This window comes from Myxocyprinus asiaticus, chromosome 12, assembly GCF_019703515.2.
Source record: "Myxocyprinus asiaticus isolate MX2 ecotype Aquarium Trade chromosome 12, UBuf_Myxa_2, whole genome shotgun sequence".
Taxonomy (NCBI): domain Eukaryota; kingdom Metazoa; phylum Chordata; class Actinopteri; order Cypriniformes; family Catostomidae; genus Myxocyprinus; species Myxocyprinus asiaticus.
In genome coordinates, this window is record NC_059355.1 from 24,977,295 (window position 1) to 24,995,652 (window position 18,358).

The 18,358-nt window shown below is 37.7% G+C and overlaps 1 protein-coding gene across 2 annotated transcripts in view; it reads left to right on the top strand.

Annotated features, from left to right (window-relative positions):
• Positions 1 to 18,358, top strand: part of LOC127448753 (tyrosine-protein kinase RYK-like) — a 97,853-nt gene that overhangs the window by 67,967 nt on the left and 11,528 nt on the right. For both annotated transcript variants that reach the window (XM_051711594.1, XM_051711595.1), the window contains 3 exons: positions 5,375 to 5,461; positions 6,868 to 6,937; positions 11,906 to 12,038. In XM_051711594.1, coding sequence (XP_051567554.1) covers positions 5,375 to 5,461; positions 6,868 to 6,937; positions 11,906 to 12,038 — 290 coding nt within the window. The remainder of the gene's footprint in view (positions 1 to 5,374; positions 5,462 to 6,867; positions 6,938 to 11,905; positions 12,039 to 18,358) is intronic.

The following is an 18,358-nucleotide window of genomic DNA, read 5'->3' on the forward strand; positions in this document are numbered from 1 at the left end:
CGTATGCAAGACATGGGTTTCAGCTGTCGCATTCCTTGTGTCAAGCCACTCTTGAACAACAGACAGCGTCTGAAGCGTCTCGCCTGGGCTAAAGACAAAAAGGACTGGACTGCTGCTGAGTGGTCCAAAGTTATGTTCTCTGATGAAAGTAAATTTTGCATTTCCTTTGGAAATCAGGGTCCCAGAGTCTGGAGGAAGAGAGGAGAGGCACACAATCCATGTTGCTTGAGGTCCAGTGTAAAGTTTCCACAGTCAGTGATGGTTTGGGGTGCCATGTCATCTGCTGGTGTTGGTCCACTGTGTTTTCTGAGGTCCAAGGTCAACGCAGCCGTATACCAGGAAGTTTTAGAGCACTTCATGCTTCCTGCTGCGGACCAACTTTATGGAGATGCAGATTTCATTTTCCAGCAGGACTTGGCACCTGCACACAGTGCCAAAGCAACCAGTATCTGGTTTAAGGACCATGGTATCCCTGTTCTTAATTGGCCAGCAAACTCGCCTGACCTTAACCCCATAGAAAATCTATGGGGTATTGTGAAGAGGAAGATGCGACATGCCAGACCCAACAATGCAGAAGAGCTGAAGGCCACTATCAGAGCAACCTGGGCTCTCATAACACCTGAGCAGTGCCACAGACTGATCGACTCCATGCCACGCCGCATTGCTGCAGTAATTCAGGCAAAAGGAGCCCCAACTAAGTATCGAGTGCTGTACATGCTCATACTTTTCATGTTCATACTTTTCAGTTGGCCAAGATTTCTAAAAATCCTTTCTTTGTATTGGTCTTAAGTAATATTCTAATTTTCTGAGATACTGAATTTGGGATTTTCCTTAGTTGTCAGTTATAATCATCAAAATTAAAAGAAATAAACATTTGAAATATATCAGTCTGTGTGTAATGAATTAAAATAATATACAAGTTTCACTTTTTGAATGGAATTAGTGAAATAAATCAACTTTTTGATGATATTCTAATTATATGACCAGCACCTGTGTGTGTGTATATATATATACACGTACACTGGCGGTCAAATTTGGAATAATGTACAGATTTTGCTGTTTCGGAAGGAAATTGGTACTTTAATTCACCAAAGTGGCATTCAACTGATCACAAAGTATAGTCAGGACATTACTGATGTGAAAAACAGTATCATCACTATTTGAAAAATGTCATTTTTGATCAAATTTAGACAGGCCCCATTTCCAGCAGCCATCACTCCAACACCTTATCCTTGAGTAATCATGCTAAATTGCTAATTTGGTACTAGAAAATAATTTGCCATTATATTGAACACAGTTGAAAGCTATTTGGTTTGTTAAATGAAGCTTAACATTGTTTTTGAGTTGCCACAGTATGCAATAGACTGGCATATCTTAAGGTCAATATTAGGTAAAAAATGGCAAAAATGAAACGGTTTTCTCTAGAAACTTGTCAGTCAATCATTGTTTTGAGGAATGAAGGCTATACAATTTCATATAAAGGTGTACACTACAGTCTTCAAAGGACAACTGGCTCTATCAAGGACAGAAAGAGATGTGGAAGGCCAGATGTACAACTAAAGAGTATAAGTACATCAGAGTCTCTAGTTTGAGAAATAGATGCCTCACATGACCTCAGCTGACAGCTTCATTGAATTCTATCTGCTCAACACCAGTTTCATGTACAACAGTAAAGAGAAGACTCAGGTGTGCAGGCCTTATGGGAAGAATTGCAAAGAATATGCCACTTTTGAAACAGAAAAACAAAAAGAAAAGGTTAGAGTGGGCAAAGAAACAGACACTGGACAACAGATAATTGTAAAAGAGTGTTATGGATCTTAACCCTGTTGAGCTTTTGTGGGATCAGCTAGACCAGGAGTTGGCAACCTTTTTGACGTGGAGTGCCATTTCTTTATTTTCCTTGTCAATGGCTGTGCCGAGCTGTCGGCTCGTGATGCGTGAATGGCTTGCACGCACTGCAAGAGTCTTTTAGGTATACTGCAGTCTCGTTAATTTTAACTTTTTGTTAAGCCTCCTATTCAGCTCATGAAAACATGCTGCATGATCATGAGAAGGATTACATCAAGATGTAGATTGGAATGCAGGTGCGAAATCGCAGATGCTGAAGTGCCAATGATTACCCCTCCGTGTGCCAGTGCTGGCATGCATGCCATAGGTTGCCGACCCCTGAGCTAGACTGTAAGGTGTGTGAGAAGTGCCTGACAAGACAGCCACATCTATGGCAAGTGCAACAGGAAGCATGGGGTGAAATGTCACCTGAGTATCTGGACAAACTGACTGCTAGAATGCCAAGGATCTACAAAGCTGTCATTGCTGCACGTGGAGGATTTTTTGATGAGAACTCTTTGAAGTAGTTTTAAGTAGTTTTTTTTTTTTTTTTTTTTCAAATTGTAATGGTCATTTTTCACATTATTAATGTCCTGACTATACATTGTGATCAGTTGAATGCCACTTTGGTGAATAAAAGTACCAATTTATTTCCATAAGAGCAAAATCTGTACATTATTCCAAACTTTTGGCCGCCAGTGTATGCATGTATATATATATATATATATATATATATATATATATATAAAATAAACTATATAAAAAAAAAAGAAAAAAAAAGGCATTTTTGGAGATCAGATTTTTTGCATTGATAACAAGTAGGCACATTTTTCCCCAATTCTCATTAAATTAATGCAAAAAATTCCCATTCTCATTTGTCATTAAAGAAAATATTTTATTTAAATTGTTCATAGTTATACATAGGAGTAGTAGTTGTTGTATTGCCTTTAATAAATGTTGATTTAAATGTAAAAAATATTACAGTTGAAAATGTGCTTAATTGTCATAATGTCACAATGCAAAAAAATCTGAATGGCTTCATTTTCATTTTGCAGAATATCATTTCTTATTTTTTTCTTTTTATTTAAAAGAACAAATGGATGTGTTTAGATTTGCGAAAACTACCAATGATTATGTATAGGAACATAGCAGCACTATAACACACATCACAGTACCTCACAGACTTTTATTTCCCAAAACCTCTGTTTCTTTACTCACAATGGTGCATTTGTTTGCTTATCCTGGATGTCTCAACCAAGTGGAGAACGTGAGATTACGTCTGTATCATGGCAATGCGAATTCCTACAACGAGAGACCACTTGGACCCCACCCTCTCGTGAAGCATTGGATTATAGTTAAAAAGTACTTAAATATTTATCTTTTTTCACAACAAAAGCGATCGTGTCACTTTAGAAGACATTAATTTAACCGTTGGAGTCATATCGATGAAGAAAGTCATACATACCTGGGATATCATGAGGGTGAGTAAATAATGAGAGAATTTTCATTTTTGGATGAACTATCCCTTTAAGGGGAATTTTAGATTTAAAAAAAAATTTAAAACATACCCCCTAACCTAAAACATTTGCTGAACCTAACCAATAGTGTTATAAAGGAGACATTTAAATGAGACATTTAAAAAAGATATCCTTACCAAATCAACGCATAAACATATCCATTAGTGTTTTAAATTATATATGAGATGTTAAAAAAGACATCCTTACCTTATCAATGCCTAAACCTAACCATTAGTGTTTTAAATTTTTATGAGATGTTAAAAAAGACATGCTTACCTTATCAGTGCCTAAACCTAACCATTAGTGTTTTAAATTATATATGAGACGTTAAAAAAAAACATCTTACCTTATCAATGCCTAAACCTAAAAACAACAATTTCTGAAGCAACCACGTGATATTGTGCCATTTCTGTGACTCTGTAATGTCACATGTCAGTTTGAGTTCATGGCTGGCACCAACAATCTTGCCATGCTCCAAATTACTGAGATCACATTTTTCCCCATTCTGATGGTTGATGTGAACATTAACTAAAGCTCCTGACCTGTATCAGCATGATATTATGCACTGCACTGCTGCCACATGATTGGCTGATAAGATAATCGCATGGATGATTGTTGGTGCCAGATGGGTTGAGTATTACTGTAACTGCTGATCTCCTGGAATTTTCACACACAACAGTCTCTAGAATTTACTCCGAATGGTGCCAAAAACAAAAAACATCCAGTGAGCGGCAGTTCTGCAGACGTAACTGCCTTGTTGATGAGAGAGGTCAACAGAGAATGGCCAGACTGGTTTGAACTGACAAAGTCTGCGGTAACTCAGATAACTGCTCTGTACAATTGTGGTGAGAAGTTTAGCACCTTAGAATGCTATTCTGAGAAGCGGGTTGGTGCTGTTTTGGTGGCACGAGGGGGACCTACACAATATTAGGCAGGTGGTTTTAATGTTGTGGCTGATCGGTGAATGTAGGTGGGTCTGTAATACAAGCATTAAAATGTATTGTTTTTCAAAAGATGAGTTTGAGTAAAAGAGTGTCGATATCATAAAATAGCAGGTTCTGAGTAATAGAGAGAAAAATACGTATTTATAAATTCAAAATCAGCTATTAAAGTCATGATTTGAGTGACAGTGAATAGAACACACAGTTGTTGAAGCACCTCTAGTGTTTCACATTTCACCTGGAAACTGCAGGGAATTGAAACTGGAGACACGTATAACAGGTTTTGCAAAAATTTATATAGAGTCACGTTTTCACTATGAGACCAGGATGCAAAATCAACCTACTCTAAAGTCCATGGTTCTGCAAGATGCACTGACCCATTACATTCTTGAGTGTTATCTGAGCTTATTGAAACTGCAACTAAGTCTAAGAGGAGAGGCTGCCCTGTGCCTTCTGGCAAGTCCATGCTGTGTTCATTCTTTGAGGTCATCCCAAATGCCTGTTCAGGCCTGCTGTCACAGAGGATTCTCCATGCAAATGTTTGGTTGGCCTTAACAGATAAATGCTGTTCTTTCCAAGAGATGCAGTGAAATGCATATGTCTCTATCTATATTGCTTTTAAAAAAAAAAAAAGGCAACTTCCTTCTAAGACCACATTCACATAAATAAGTTTTCATTTTAAAGTTTTCTAATGCCATTTTCCAAAGAGTGTGGTACTAGAGAGCATTTTTTGAAAGATTTCAGTGGAGGTAAATGCCATTCTAGTGTGGGTAAATGTAGCAAAATCGATGTGTTTTCAACAGGAAATGTATTAGTGTAAGTGGCCTAAGGGGTTGTTAACACCAAATGCATCCTTGCTCTAAAATAAAGCTAGACGCAGCACAACAAACAGAACAGAAAAAAAGATACATATTAGGAGGGAACATAATTAAGTTGCCTACCTTTTGGAACAGCCTTTGTGTTGGGTGTGCATCTATAATGTCTTGAAATGCTGGGTTTTGGGACTGTGCGTGCGTGTGCGTGCACGATGAGGTAGAGATATCCACCTTTTCTGCAACTTGTCTAAAGTGACTGTGTTTTGAACCTTAGGGACATTTGGCCGCATATTCCATGGATTCTTGCTTGATGAGAAGGACCCAAGCAAAGAGAAACAAGTCTTTGTGAAAGCAGTGAAAGGTACATCCTTTAACTCTCTTTTGATTCCTCTCTTGAGTACAGTATCCTAGCATGAACCATTTGAAATTACTTTTCCCAACATGATTAAAAAAAACTAAAATGTCCTCAGGAAAATAACTTGATATATTGTTTGTTGGTAATGAGCCTAAATATTAACAAAAGTTCATAATCTACAGAAGAAGAAAAAAAAACACTACAACATGCTACAGTTCACTGTTATGAGTAAAATAAATGTTTTTCAGGAGAAACTACTTCAGCTCTTCCTGTCACATTGGTGACCCCTAATTTGCCCTTGTGCCCTGTTTACCCAGTGAATGGCTGGTGCCAGCCACCAAACAATACCGCCATACCAGCTTCTGCTGTGCCAAGCCATACTCTTTCCCCCCCGGCCCATGCCCAAGGGACAGGAAACAATACACTTTACCCATAAGTACTGCGCATCCGTCAAAAGCTGTACTTTGAGATAAAACCAGACCTCTGTGAACTCAATCACAATGTGTTCACAAAGCCAGCAATCTGTGAGACGGGCTGAGATGATCTGTTAGGCTACTTTTAGAGCAATGAGACTTTCTCAAGTGGAAGGTAGAGCTTTATACTGTATACTCCTGAGTTTTCACTTGATCTACTGCCTCTTTAATTTGACACTGAATTTAACAAGATGTCTCAGAATTGCCATCTTTCATTGGTGCTACTTGATATTTAGTAGTAGGCTTTTTCCTGAAGTTTGAAGGGATGTGTAAAACTACATGTTTTCAAAAATCAAATAGTTGTTGGGTAGTCTCGCAACAAGTCTACAAATGCTTCCAATGAGACCCTCAAAAGACAGAATAAGGTTACTATGCTGGCTTGCAAGTGTTACTCTACACAAGCACTTACAAAGAGCAATGTCTAAGCTGATTAAATATTTTTGAGCAGAGGACAAGAAAAAAAATTATATTTAGGATATGAAAAAGGAAAATTAGATCAAATACATGTATTAAGTGTGTTTACATAGAAGGCATTTTGCAATCCAGAAACAGCAGAACAGAGAACAACAGAACGCAGAGGGTCTTAGATGAGAATTGAATGAAATAATGTTAAATTAATCAAATGATACATTTATCTGCTTTTTAGTAGTGCTGCTAAAAATATTTAAGCGAAAATAATATAAAAATCCAGATCAAAATGACTAAAAAAGATAAAATAAGATAAAGACGAACTCATTAATTGACTAGAAAGTTGTTGGACAACTAGTTGACTATTCTGTCCCATCCCTTTCACCTTTGTAACATTTTCATTGGCATGTAGGGAAATTTGGTGGTTTTGCATTTGCAAGATGTCTTTTTTCCGGTTTGTCTCAGGTTAGGGTTGTCCAAGTTTGTGTCACAAATTGCTAACTCTGTTTGTTCTTGTATTTGACGGGACAGATCACGCCTCAGAGGTTCAGGTGACCATGATGCTGACAGAAAGCTGTAAACTACGAGGGCTTCACCACAGGTGAGTCAAAACCACCTCGTGCTGCTTTCGTCAGTCCTGAACAACGAGTTTGTACAGAATAGAGTTTCTTTATTTGTTTGTGAACTCAAACATCTGATAATTGCTTTGCTGCATTGCTGCACAGTCATTCGTCTATCCATCACAGAAAAACTAGGCAGTTCACACCTGGTATTAAGATGCATCTCGGATGTTTCAGCCGAGACACAATTCTGTTTACATGTGGTTGTAGCATGTTTCTCGAATTAAATACAAGAATTGGTGACCATGAACCAGTTCTTATTCAGAACCTAATAATTTTCATGACGTTTGGTTCCTTTAACGGTTCTCGTGCATTCTCCCTGAAATGTGGCTAGAAAACCGTCCTGAATACTAGTGTTTCCTGCACTGCTTTTCAACAATGCCACAACACCACTAATGAATCTTCGGAGTAAAACATATAGCAATGCCAGTGTAGTCTGATTCGCTTGAGCTGGTTCTTTTAATTGAATTGGTACAGCGCGATCAGTGTTATTGGTTAAGTGTCATTTCATGCAGGGAGAACTCCAAACCTAATGTACCATCTCCGTGAACATAATTTTACGAAATTTGCGAAGATGAATGTAAGTGAAAAAAATAGGTATAGCTATTTGCAAATATATTACAGACCACCTTACATAAGAAACACAACCAGATACAGTACACTTTCAAAAGATTTGTCATGACTCAATAGGTTTATTGGTAGACTAATGTAATGTTTGTGCTTTGTCAAACTCGCCACAGGACTTGTATGCAACCTTACAATAGGAAAAATGTTGTTCATACATTTATTTTCTTAATGTTAAAAATGGCAAGAACATAATGATACCTCAGAAAATTAATGTAATGCTGTTTTTCCAACACATTACACGTTTTTCTTCCAAGTATTGCTCTTGTTTTCAATTTTACAACTTGTAGAAATCATTAAAAAAAAAAAAACATTGAAAAGAAAGAAACATTTGCCTCGAGGCTTCTAAAAAAATGCTTAAGCCAACAACGTGCTTATTACTAATATGTTTTATTTGTATATATTTGAGTTTATAAGTTATACATAAAAAAATAGACACTGAAATAGATACAGAAAATAGAATCTACTGGAAAAATATGCCAACAAATAAATGCAAATGAATAATTTTTTTTTAATTGAAATAAATGCTAATGTCTAAAGAAAAAAAGTATAGTTTTACCTTATCTGTGTTGTTAGTTTTCTGTATTTTTCAGTAGGTATGCCTATTGTTTAGAATCAAACCAAATTACAAAAGCAATTACTGAATCAAATGCACTTCTTAACTGTTGTAGGGCAGTATCATTGCAAATTCTTTGTTGTTTTTTGTTTTGTTTTAATATTATTTTAAATAATTATATAATATTAAATTTTTTACAGTGCATTTTGATAAGGATTTTATTTTGATGGTTATCATTTTCAACTTTTATTGTTCTTGAGGCAATTAACGTACAATACAAGAATTATCTTTTGAGCTATTTACAAAAGCAAACCTAATAACTGCCAGAATAAAATCAATAAAATTGTCTACCATGCAAATCTATTACCTATTAACCCTAAAAAATGCAAAGAATAAGATAACAATTACTACGAACCAGGGAGCCCAGGGAGCTACTCGCCATCCGCCTAGATGATTAAATTAACCATCAATTTAGTAGTACTGTACGCTATTTATTTGTTTATAAGACAATAAAAGAGCAAATTTCTGTGAAAATGATTAAAAAGAGGGTCCCTGCAAATACTGAGATCATGTGACTTTGTATAAAAGCTCTGGCATCAACTCACAATCTTTATCTAAATGTGACATTATAGCATGTCGTGGGAAAACCACTGACCTTGAGGTAGAAGTTGATAACTTTTACAGGTTAACTATATTTCGTGGGACATTCTCTGCTTAAAATACTGTTGTTATGAATTATATTATTATGTTTATGTTGAAAATTTTATGAATTAAATATTTACATTTTTCATAATCTGACACAGAATGTTTGTATCTCAGGAGAATCATTGTCCTTTTAGGGGTTTAAAGGTGCACTCAGTAACTTTTTGCTCATGTCATCTTGGACTTACAGTGACACCTAGTGGTGTGGATGCAGCATCATTCAAAATCAATAGTTTTCAGTTACAGATGCCATTGTAGAAATTCACTGTTCACAATCAGCCATGATTAATCCAAGAGTGAAAGTGTCCAATAGCTAGACGGTTACTAATATTGAGCAAGTAGTATTCAGCTGGACATGTGATTTGAAAATGGCAGCCCCCATAAGGGCGCCCCTGCCCCATGTAGAATAAAACCGCTTTTATAAGGTTACTGATGTAACTAAAGTCCTCATCTCATGTGAGTGCTCATAATTTTATACATATATTTCAAAATTACAATTAATTTCTTTAGGAGTAAAACTTATTTAATGGGGGAAAAAATTGCACTTTTAAAAAAAGTGTTCAGTATATAAATAGTGATTGGAGAATGGTTGAGTGTGTTTTACAGAAATTCAGTACAATTTCACATTACCTTCAAATGTTCAATTTTAAGTAATTAGTACAAGGATTGGATTATGGTCCCACCCAGACCCTGGTTCCATACTCACCATGACCCGTCTCACCCATAATATAAAAACCCTTATATTATAAAATTATTTTAAAAAAATTGCAAGTTAGGAAAGTTGTGTTTTGGTTTGCTAACATTAGATGGCTGCAAAATGTAGTCTAGGATGAGACAGTCCCCCTCTTTCTACATGTTGACCTTTTGTAACCAAGCTATGAACCAAAGGGTTGGGCCAAGATGATCCCATTATGGTGTATCATCACAGGGCCCTAGCTATCAGCTCATACTGTTTTCACTGAAAGGCCTGTGGACTCTAGTGGTCAGCTTGTGCTGTATTAGCCAAAGGTCCCAGGGTCCCTAGTGATTCTATCACACTGTACTTACCAGGGGTCCGGGGCTCTAGGGGTCAACTTTCACTGGATTAGCCAGGGGCCCTGGTGTTGACCTACCTTTTGCAGTCCTGAGGCTTTGGATGCCCCTGGTAGTCTGAGGCCCTGGGGCACTGGCCGCACTCTTGATCTTAATCATTACTATGGTATAGTAATGGTATCAGTATGGTAATACCATAGTACTTTGAAATATACTCTAGTTATAAATAACAATCATCACATACCATAGTATTTACAAGGTACTTCAAGTTACTTCAAACGATTTGATGTATTACCGCGATACAGTGCATGTCCAAACAACATGGTATTACCATGGCACCATGTCCAACAAATATGGTATTACCATGGTACCATGTCTGAAAAAACAAAGTAACACCATGGTACCATTTCCAAGAAACATGTTTGTAACCAGTATGAAAGGCTCTGACACCAAACTAATGTTTTAAAAATGTTTTTGAATTTGTTTAAATCTGGTAAGAAGCATAGCCAAACATGAACTCTTTTTTATATATATAAATACTGTATATGTACCCTAAAGGGGCAGCGTATCCTGGGGGATACAAACCATGAAACTGAAAGTAAATGCAATATTCTTTTTGAAAAACATGAAAATGTGTCAGGAAATAGAGATACATTTCTGTATGGTCTTGCCCTTTTTAGGGCTAAAAAAGTAGTTCACTTTTAAACTTACAGCATTGTTTATTTCTCTCTCATGTCTGTCAAATCCACTTGGGAAATGCAATTTTAAAAATGACCAGTAAAAAATCTACCTGACTGGTAAGCTATTTCATCTACTACCAGCTAAAAATTTAATTTCAGAACACAATGGACTTAGGATGTGCATGCTTCATATGATCTGTGCCACTGCAATGTCTTCTGTATGTATAGGCTTTTTACATAACTGGTTTAAAACCCTTGTTTTGGCACAATGTTTGATGGACAGGTGAGTAGGCAGTCCTTCGCTGTTGTCTGGGATGCATCAGGAGTCAGGACGGATTAGCGTTTACACTACACGTGTAATCACGTTTGGATCACAAACTTTTGGACCCAGTTTGCAGCTGTATTCAGCGTTGCCCACTTATAATTGGGTCACCAGAGACAGATCTTAACCCTGTGGAAATGGGATCCTAGTAAACGATCACAGGACTTTGGGGTTATAGCAGGTCATGGTGACCTCTTTTAAATGAATCCTTTGATTTATGAGAAAAGCTTGCCAGCATTTCCATGTCCCAAAGTCAGATGGAAATGTGTTGTGAAATATTTGAATGTGCATACTGTACAGCTATGACACTGCTATGACTACAATCTGCACACTTCCTCTGCCGAGAGAATTACAGTCTTAGTTCTTCTGCATTCTTTTCTTTGTTCCCCCCAACCCCCCCAAATTTGTTTTTTTGTTTTAATTTTTTAGTGCATTCTCATTTGGCAAATTTCCTTACGCAGCTTCTATATAAATTAAACTGGTTGTTAGATGCATTTCAGAAAACCTGTGAAAGAGTTGAGCTGCCCTTTATTTGTTCTCTATCAGTTTCTTCTTTTAGTATCACTTAACTCTGTATTCAGTATCACTTCATCATCATTCAGAATCTTTGTCTAGATGTTAATACAGCGACCGTACAAAGGCCATAAGGTCATAGAGACTGTTTGGATTCTTCTGTTTCCCTCTTGGTTGCCTTTGGGATGGGCTCAGACCCATATCCTGTTCCGAGCACTCAGAGGTTGGCAGTCACGCAGGGCTGTGTCTGGGGTTAAACCAAGTATTGTAAGAGAAGCATTTCACTTCCTGTCTAATTGGGCACTGCCATGAGTGTGATTTGTATATGATTTAAAATAGTGAAAATTTAATAAACCATTTATCTAGTTCTTGTTACCATTGTATTGTCCCATTTTATACATGGAATGAAATGGCAGGAGAGTGTTTGTGTACATGTTTTGTGTTTTACTGCAGAACTCTCCTGACATGTCTCCTGCAGGATTTAATCTCAAGTTTGTCTTTGTGGTCCGTTTGCCCTCAGGAACCTGTTACCAATCAGTCATGTGTGTATAGAAGACGGTGAGAAGCCCATGGTCCTGCTGCCCTATATGAACTGGGGAAATCTGAAGCTTTTCCTGCGACAGTGTAAGCTCGCAGAGGCCAACAACCCACAGGTGAGACCAAACTACTTTATAAGAGCTAAAAACACACCGATACACTGTACTGTTATCTGTCTGTCTGTCTTTCTATTTATCTATCAATCCTTTCGTCCGTCCGTATATCTGCTGTTATCTTTCTGTCAGTCGCAGTCCAGATTCGAACATGTCACCACCGGGAGCACTACTACTTTGCCATATCTCAGAAATAGGGATGGGATTTGTAAGAAATGTAACAATTCCCATTTTAATTTTGCATCCTTGACTGTTTCATTAACGGTCCTTTTAGTACATTTGAGAAAGTAATATTTGGAAATAAGAAATGCAGTTATTTTGGATTAACTGGCCTCAGCAGCTTCTTTCAAAATGATGAGATCATTTCATATTTTAACAGAACAGATTCTTGCAAATGGTGTGTTCACAAAGTTATTTTAGTAAAGACATTTTATTTAATCCTTCATTTTTATAAAATACCACTTATTACAGCAAAACTTATATCAGCAACCATCCAGAGATTTCTCTGATTTAATGCCCGGTTTATACTTCAGTGTCATACATCGTAGGTTCAGTTTGCATTTATAGTTCTGCGTCTTTCTGAGTTCACAGCCAAAATGCTAGTGTATTGAGAGAAAATGCCTTCATTTCTAAAAAAATAAAATCTAAAACATAAACAAAAGACATTTAATTTGTGAATTCAAAAGTATTTATTAAATTATTGTAGCATTAGAAATGAGTTCAATAAAGTATGTGCACATGTTGGGATTTAGGTATATATTATTTATTATACATGTTGTCTGCCATGCAGAAAATAAATCAGACATATACTGTATACTTGCTCTTGAGTCACTTAAATAATAATGAATTAATATTTTGGCATATTTTGACGCTCCATACTGAAAAATATATCATCAATTTAATTAACACTTGAACACCGTGAACACTTGCTTTTTTATTTTGCTGACAAATTAGAAATGTTTCATTGTCATAACTGAAATGAAAATGAAATATGAATATTTACCATACTGTCAAACAGTTTTCTTGATTAGAATATAACAAATGTTGTGCCACTCACAAAACAAGTATACTGTATATTGAGTAAAAGCCCTGAGAAAAAGCTTTTAATGGTTTATAAGTTATAAACAGATTTGTCTTTTTGTGATGTTGTGATGTTTAGTTTTTGCTTGTAACTTCATTAAAATTAAGGAATATAAAAGTAGCAGATGTTCCTGATTAAAACAATGCTTAAAGCGATGTCCAAATTCAATATGATATGATTCATAGATCTTAAAATAATCTTGGAGAAAATGTGACTGGGGAACTGACCATTCACAGCAGTTGTGGTCTGTGTCGACCCGACACATTGTTACGTATAAACATTTTTGGCTTAATGCACATCAGGCTACGGTGCAGATAGGCCATAACTGCCATAGCTACGCGTAACCTAGGCTGTTGGTTAGATGCAGAAGTATAAAGCGGCCTTAAGTCTCACAAGCTTGAACTGAACATACAGTAACAATTTTCACATAGTCGAAAGAGTGACTTGCGATTCAGTACGTTTTTGATTTAATAAAAAGAACCAGCAGATAGGAGTCATTCATTCTGGAATCAGCTACTCTGGTCACACTATATATTTTCTACTGTAGATTTAAAAGATTTTAGAAAGAAGTATTCTTTCAGGAATCAGACTACCCTGGTCACATTGTAGGTTTTTTCTGCTGATTCAAAAGTGGTGTTGCAGTGCCGCTGAATGGTAGCGCAGGAACACTCTCAAGAGGATTTTAGCAAGGTGTTCTGTCCGCATCAGTGGAAGAATGCACGTCTGAGAACCAGTTGGTGTATGTAACATGCAACACCTAAACACTTAATATTTACGGTGTGATTTTTTCTTCTTCTTTTTTTCGGCAGTGTGTATACAGCTAAAATATAGCAAGATGCCACTGCTACCGCTGTTTGTCATAAATCAGTCTGGAGGCAGGTGTTTAAATAAGACGAAGGATTATGTTCAGTGTTGTTGCCCATCCAGCAGATTACCTGGAGTGTTCAGACCATCCTGATTTAATTGCTTTAATTGCTGCACAACGAACAATGAATTCGTTGTGCAGATCCTCTGTCAACATCAAGAGAACTGGCTGTGATTGGTGCTTTAGAGTAGTGTGGTGTGCACAATCAAGCCTTTGTGATGGTTAACTCTGGGCTGTCTTTCATCCTGTTGGCATTGAACCCACTCCAAAACAAGATCACATAGATTCGATCAGTAAGGTAAAATGGGTGCTTCGAGCTAACAATTTTTCCACTTCAAGACCAAGCCTGCTGTGGCAGTTAAAGGTGCAAAGTGTTGTATTCGTTATCCTGCCTGCCTCAAGGCGCCGCTGACGTCTTTTGAAAGATATCAATTATAAACTATCCATCTTTTAGTGTTAATACTCTGCAGTTTATCATGCAGTAGGTAGTACTTGAAGGAATGGTTGAACATTCTGTCGTTATTTACTCTCCCGAATATCATTCCATACCCATATGCTGCTATTTTTTCTGTGGGACTCAAAAAAAAAATTGGTAAGGAATCTACACATAGATGTTTTCCATACAAGTTCATAGTGAACACAGGCTGTCAAGCTCTTGTGCTATTAAAGAGCACCTATTAAGGTTTTTAAACATGCCTAATTTTGTTTTAAAGGTCTCATACATTAGATTTACATGCATCCAAGGTCAAAAACCCTTTAAATTGCTCATAATTTAAATTGCAGCATTACCTTTTTTTTCCCAGTGTCAAAAACGACTCGTTCAATGATCCGTACTAAAGGATTCATTCTAAACTCCTTTCAGAGAGCCTACTCTGCTCTGATTGGTCAGATGTCCCAGTCTGTTGTGATTGGTCTTCCGCTTAGTGTAGTGTTTGAGGGCGGGTCAAAGCTGTTCGCGAGCAGTAAATGAAGACCAGAGGTGGGTTTTTTGTTACCAAATTACGTAGGTTAGTACAGGAAGTAAGTCTGGAATTACTAATGACTCGTTTCAGGTGTTCAGAATCGGTTCTTTCTTTTGGGAGTCAATAACTCCATTTGTCACGCACTTTGATTTTTAAAACTTTGCAGACTTTTTTTTACATTCACAAACAGCTATATAACACACTACATGAAAGGTAATATTTGAAAAACCATAATAGGTGCTCTTTAAAGCACCATAAAAGTAGTTCATGTGACTTGCTCTTGTGAACTAAAGTCTTCTGAAGCCATATGATAGCTTTGTGTGACGAAAAGTCTAGAAAAATTGTGCGCGAATGACATAAATAATGACAGAATTTTAAGTGCACTATCATTCTAATGCCAAGATTCTCACCTTGAACATCAGGTTTGGAATGGATCTTTGATGTTTGTTTACGTGCGTTTGCCTTTTACACACACTGCCTAAGTATGCGTAAAGATTGCAATGTGCACTAAATCACTGTAACCAAATTCACACCAAACAAACATGAATGAACATGTCACCTGCATTTGAGGTCACCAGATTTTGTCAAAGCAATTATTTTGTTCTAAGGTGTTGTGTATGTTTCTTCTAACAAGCGAGACTCATTTTGAGAGGATTATGTTTTGAGCTTGTCAGTTAGCACCTAACGTGTCTTGTGTCTGACTCAGGTAGATTACATAAGGATTCTTGAAGTTGAGCCACTCCCTCTGAAGAGTTAAAACATTACTCTTTGTCTATGTGTCTGTTTTGCATATAGGTGCGGAGTATGTTTATGTTCAATGATGTAACTTCTTACTGCTCAGTCGTCAAACTCTTAAACTTACCAACTGAGATTCTACAGAGGAACTTGTTGCTTCATCAACTCGGGTTTCTTAAGAGATGAAATGTGACAAGTGTCTGTGCACCCACTTTTTTCTTGTGTACCTTCTCTTTTTGTCTTTCAGTTTCTCTTGCTGTGGCTCTTTCAGAAATTAAGCAGCAAGCTGTTAGTTTAGTGCAGTATCTCCCAGTCTTACTCTTCCTATGACCTTAAAGGAGTAGTTCACCCAAAAATGCTTTACAATATGAGGACGGGAGCTTTCAAGCTTAAAAATAATGCAAACGAAGCATAAAAGTGTGCCATGTGAATTGCACTATATTCCAAGTCATCTGAAGCCATTCAACAGCATGTGAGAAACAGACCAAAATTTAAGTCGTAATTTACCAATAATCTTGACATCGTGATTATACGGTTTCAATATTAACCACTATTAAAATTGGCATGGTTCATTTAACCGTAAGAATTTAGAATCTATGATTAAAAACTGTGAAATGTTTTATTTACACATGGTAAAAATATTATATATAATATATATGAATATACACTGATGAGCCAAAACATTATGACCACCTGCTAATAAGCTGTTGATCCTCCACGTGCCGGCAAAACAGTCCTGTAAGTTGCGAGGTGGAGCCGCTGTGGATCGGATTGTTGGTCCAGCACATCCCACAGATGCTAAATCGGATTGAGATCTGGTAAATTTGGAGGCCAGGGCAACACCTTGAACTTTTCATCATGTTCCTCAAACCATTCCCGAATAATGTATGCAGTGTGGCAGGGTGCATTATCCAACTAAAAGAGGCCACTGCCATCAGGGAATACCATTGCCATGAAGGAGTGTACCTTGTCTGCAACAATGTTTAGGTAGGTGGCACGTGTCAAATTGACTTCCACATGAATGGCCAGACCCAGGGTTTCTCAGCAGAACATTGCCCAGAGCATCACACTCCTTCCACCGGCTTGTTGTGTTTACACAGTGCATCCTGGTGCCATCACTTCCCCAGGTAAATGGCGCACACGTACGCGGCCGTTCACTTGATGTAAAAGAAAACGGGACTCATCGGACCAGGAGACCTTCTTCCACTGCTTCAAGGTCAGTTCCGACGCTAGGATGCACATTGTTGGCACTTTCGACGGTGGACAGGGGTTATCATGGACACTCTGTCTGTTGCGACGCAGCCCCATACGCAGTAGAGTGTGATGCACTGTGTGTTGTGACACATTCCTCCCGTAACCATCATTAAAATACTCTGTGACTTGTGCCACAGTAGACCTTCTGTCGGTTCGGACCATATGGGATAGCCTTCATTATCCTCGCGCATCGAAGAGCCTTGGGTGCCCAACACACTTTCGCCGGTATGTGGTTTGTCCCTCCTCGGACCACTGTCGGTAGGTACTCACCCCTGTTGACCGGGAGCAATCCATAAGCATTGCCGTTTCAGAGATGCTCTGACCCAGTCGTCTGGCCATAACAATTTGGCCCTTGTTAAAGTCGCTCAGGTCTTTACTCCTGCCCATTTTTACAGCATTCAACAAGTTAACTACGAGAACTGATTGTTTGCTTACCATCTAATTTACCCAGACCTTGACATATGCCCTTGTTAGGAGATGATCAACTTTATTCACTTCAACTGTGAGTGGTCATAATGTTTTGGCTCTTCAGTGTATATATATATATATATATATATATATATAATATAAAAGAGATTTTCAGTGTAAGCCTATATCTTGTGCTTGTGCCTGGGTGGTTAGAGCAGCTGTTGCTATGATTACGGACGTTGTCCGCGTGGTGCTTGGCCAGGTGTCGCGGACTGAACATGAACTTTCAATTCACGTGAAAAAGGGCCATTCACAAACTCCAAAATATAATAGAGGTATTCAATGTACCAGACTCAAAGCAACTTAAATCGGCTGTTTCGGAGCTGTCAGAGGGTTACTGAATATGACGGATGTAATACAGACAGTCACAAAAGTCATATAAGGATGGGACAGGATGTTCCACTAGCTGTCCAACAACCAACTAGTGAGTTTTAAAAGGATGAATTGAGATGCAGTGAGAATAGCCCTGGCACCAATTGAAATGAACTGGGCCTCACACAAGACATCAAAGTATGTGATGATTTTTTTATCACACTTCAATTAAGGTGTATGTGTTTGTGATTATTAATATCAGATGGCCCATCCCTCCATCCTCAGAGCACCAGCTAAGTAGTTTCACCTTAACTGTAAAAGAAATATGTAAATTGGAGGGAGTTGATTATCTGATAGTGATGGGTCGTTCATGAACGATTCGTTCATTTTGAACGAATCTTTTATGTGACTCAGAAGAACGAGTAGTCTCAGAGAATGATTCATTCATTTTGTGTTGGCCGCTCATGTGCATTGCGCAACCTCCGTTCGTTTGTTACGTGAAAACCGCATAGGCGCTGTACAGGAAACAGAAATGATTAATTCACCTCTCGAGTCTTCTGGTCCGAGTCGTTCGTTCTTTTGTCACGTGACAGCCATACACGCTATGCATTGCTCACACAGGAAACAGAAATTATTAATTCACCTC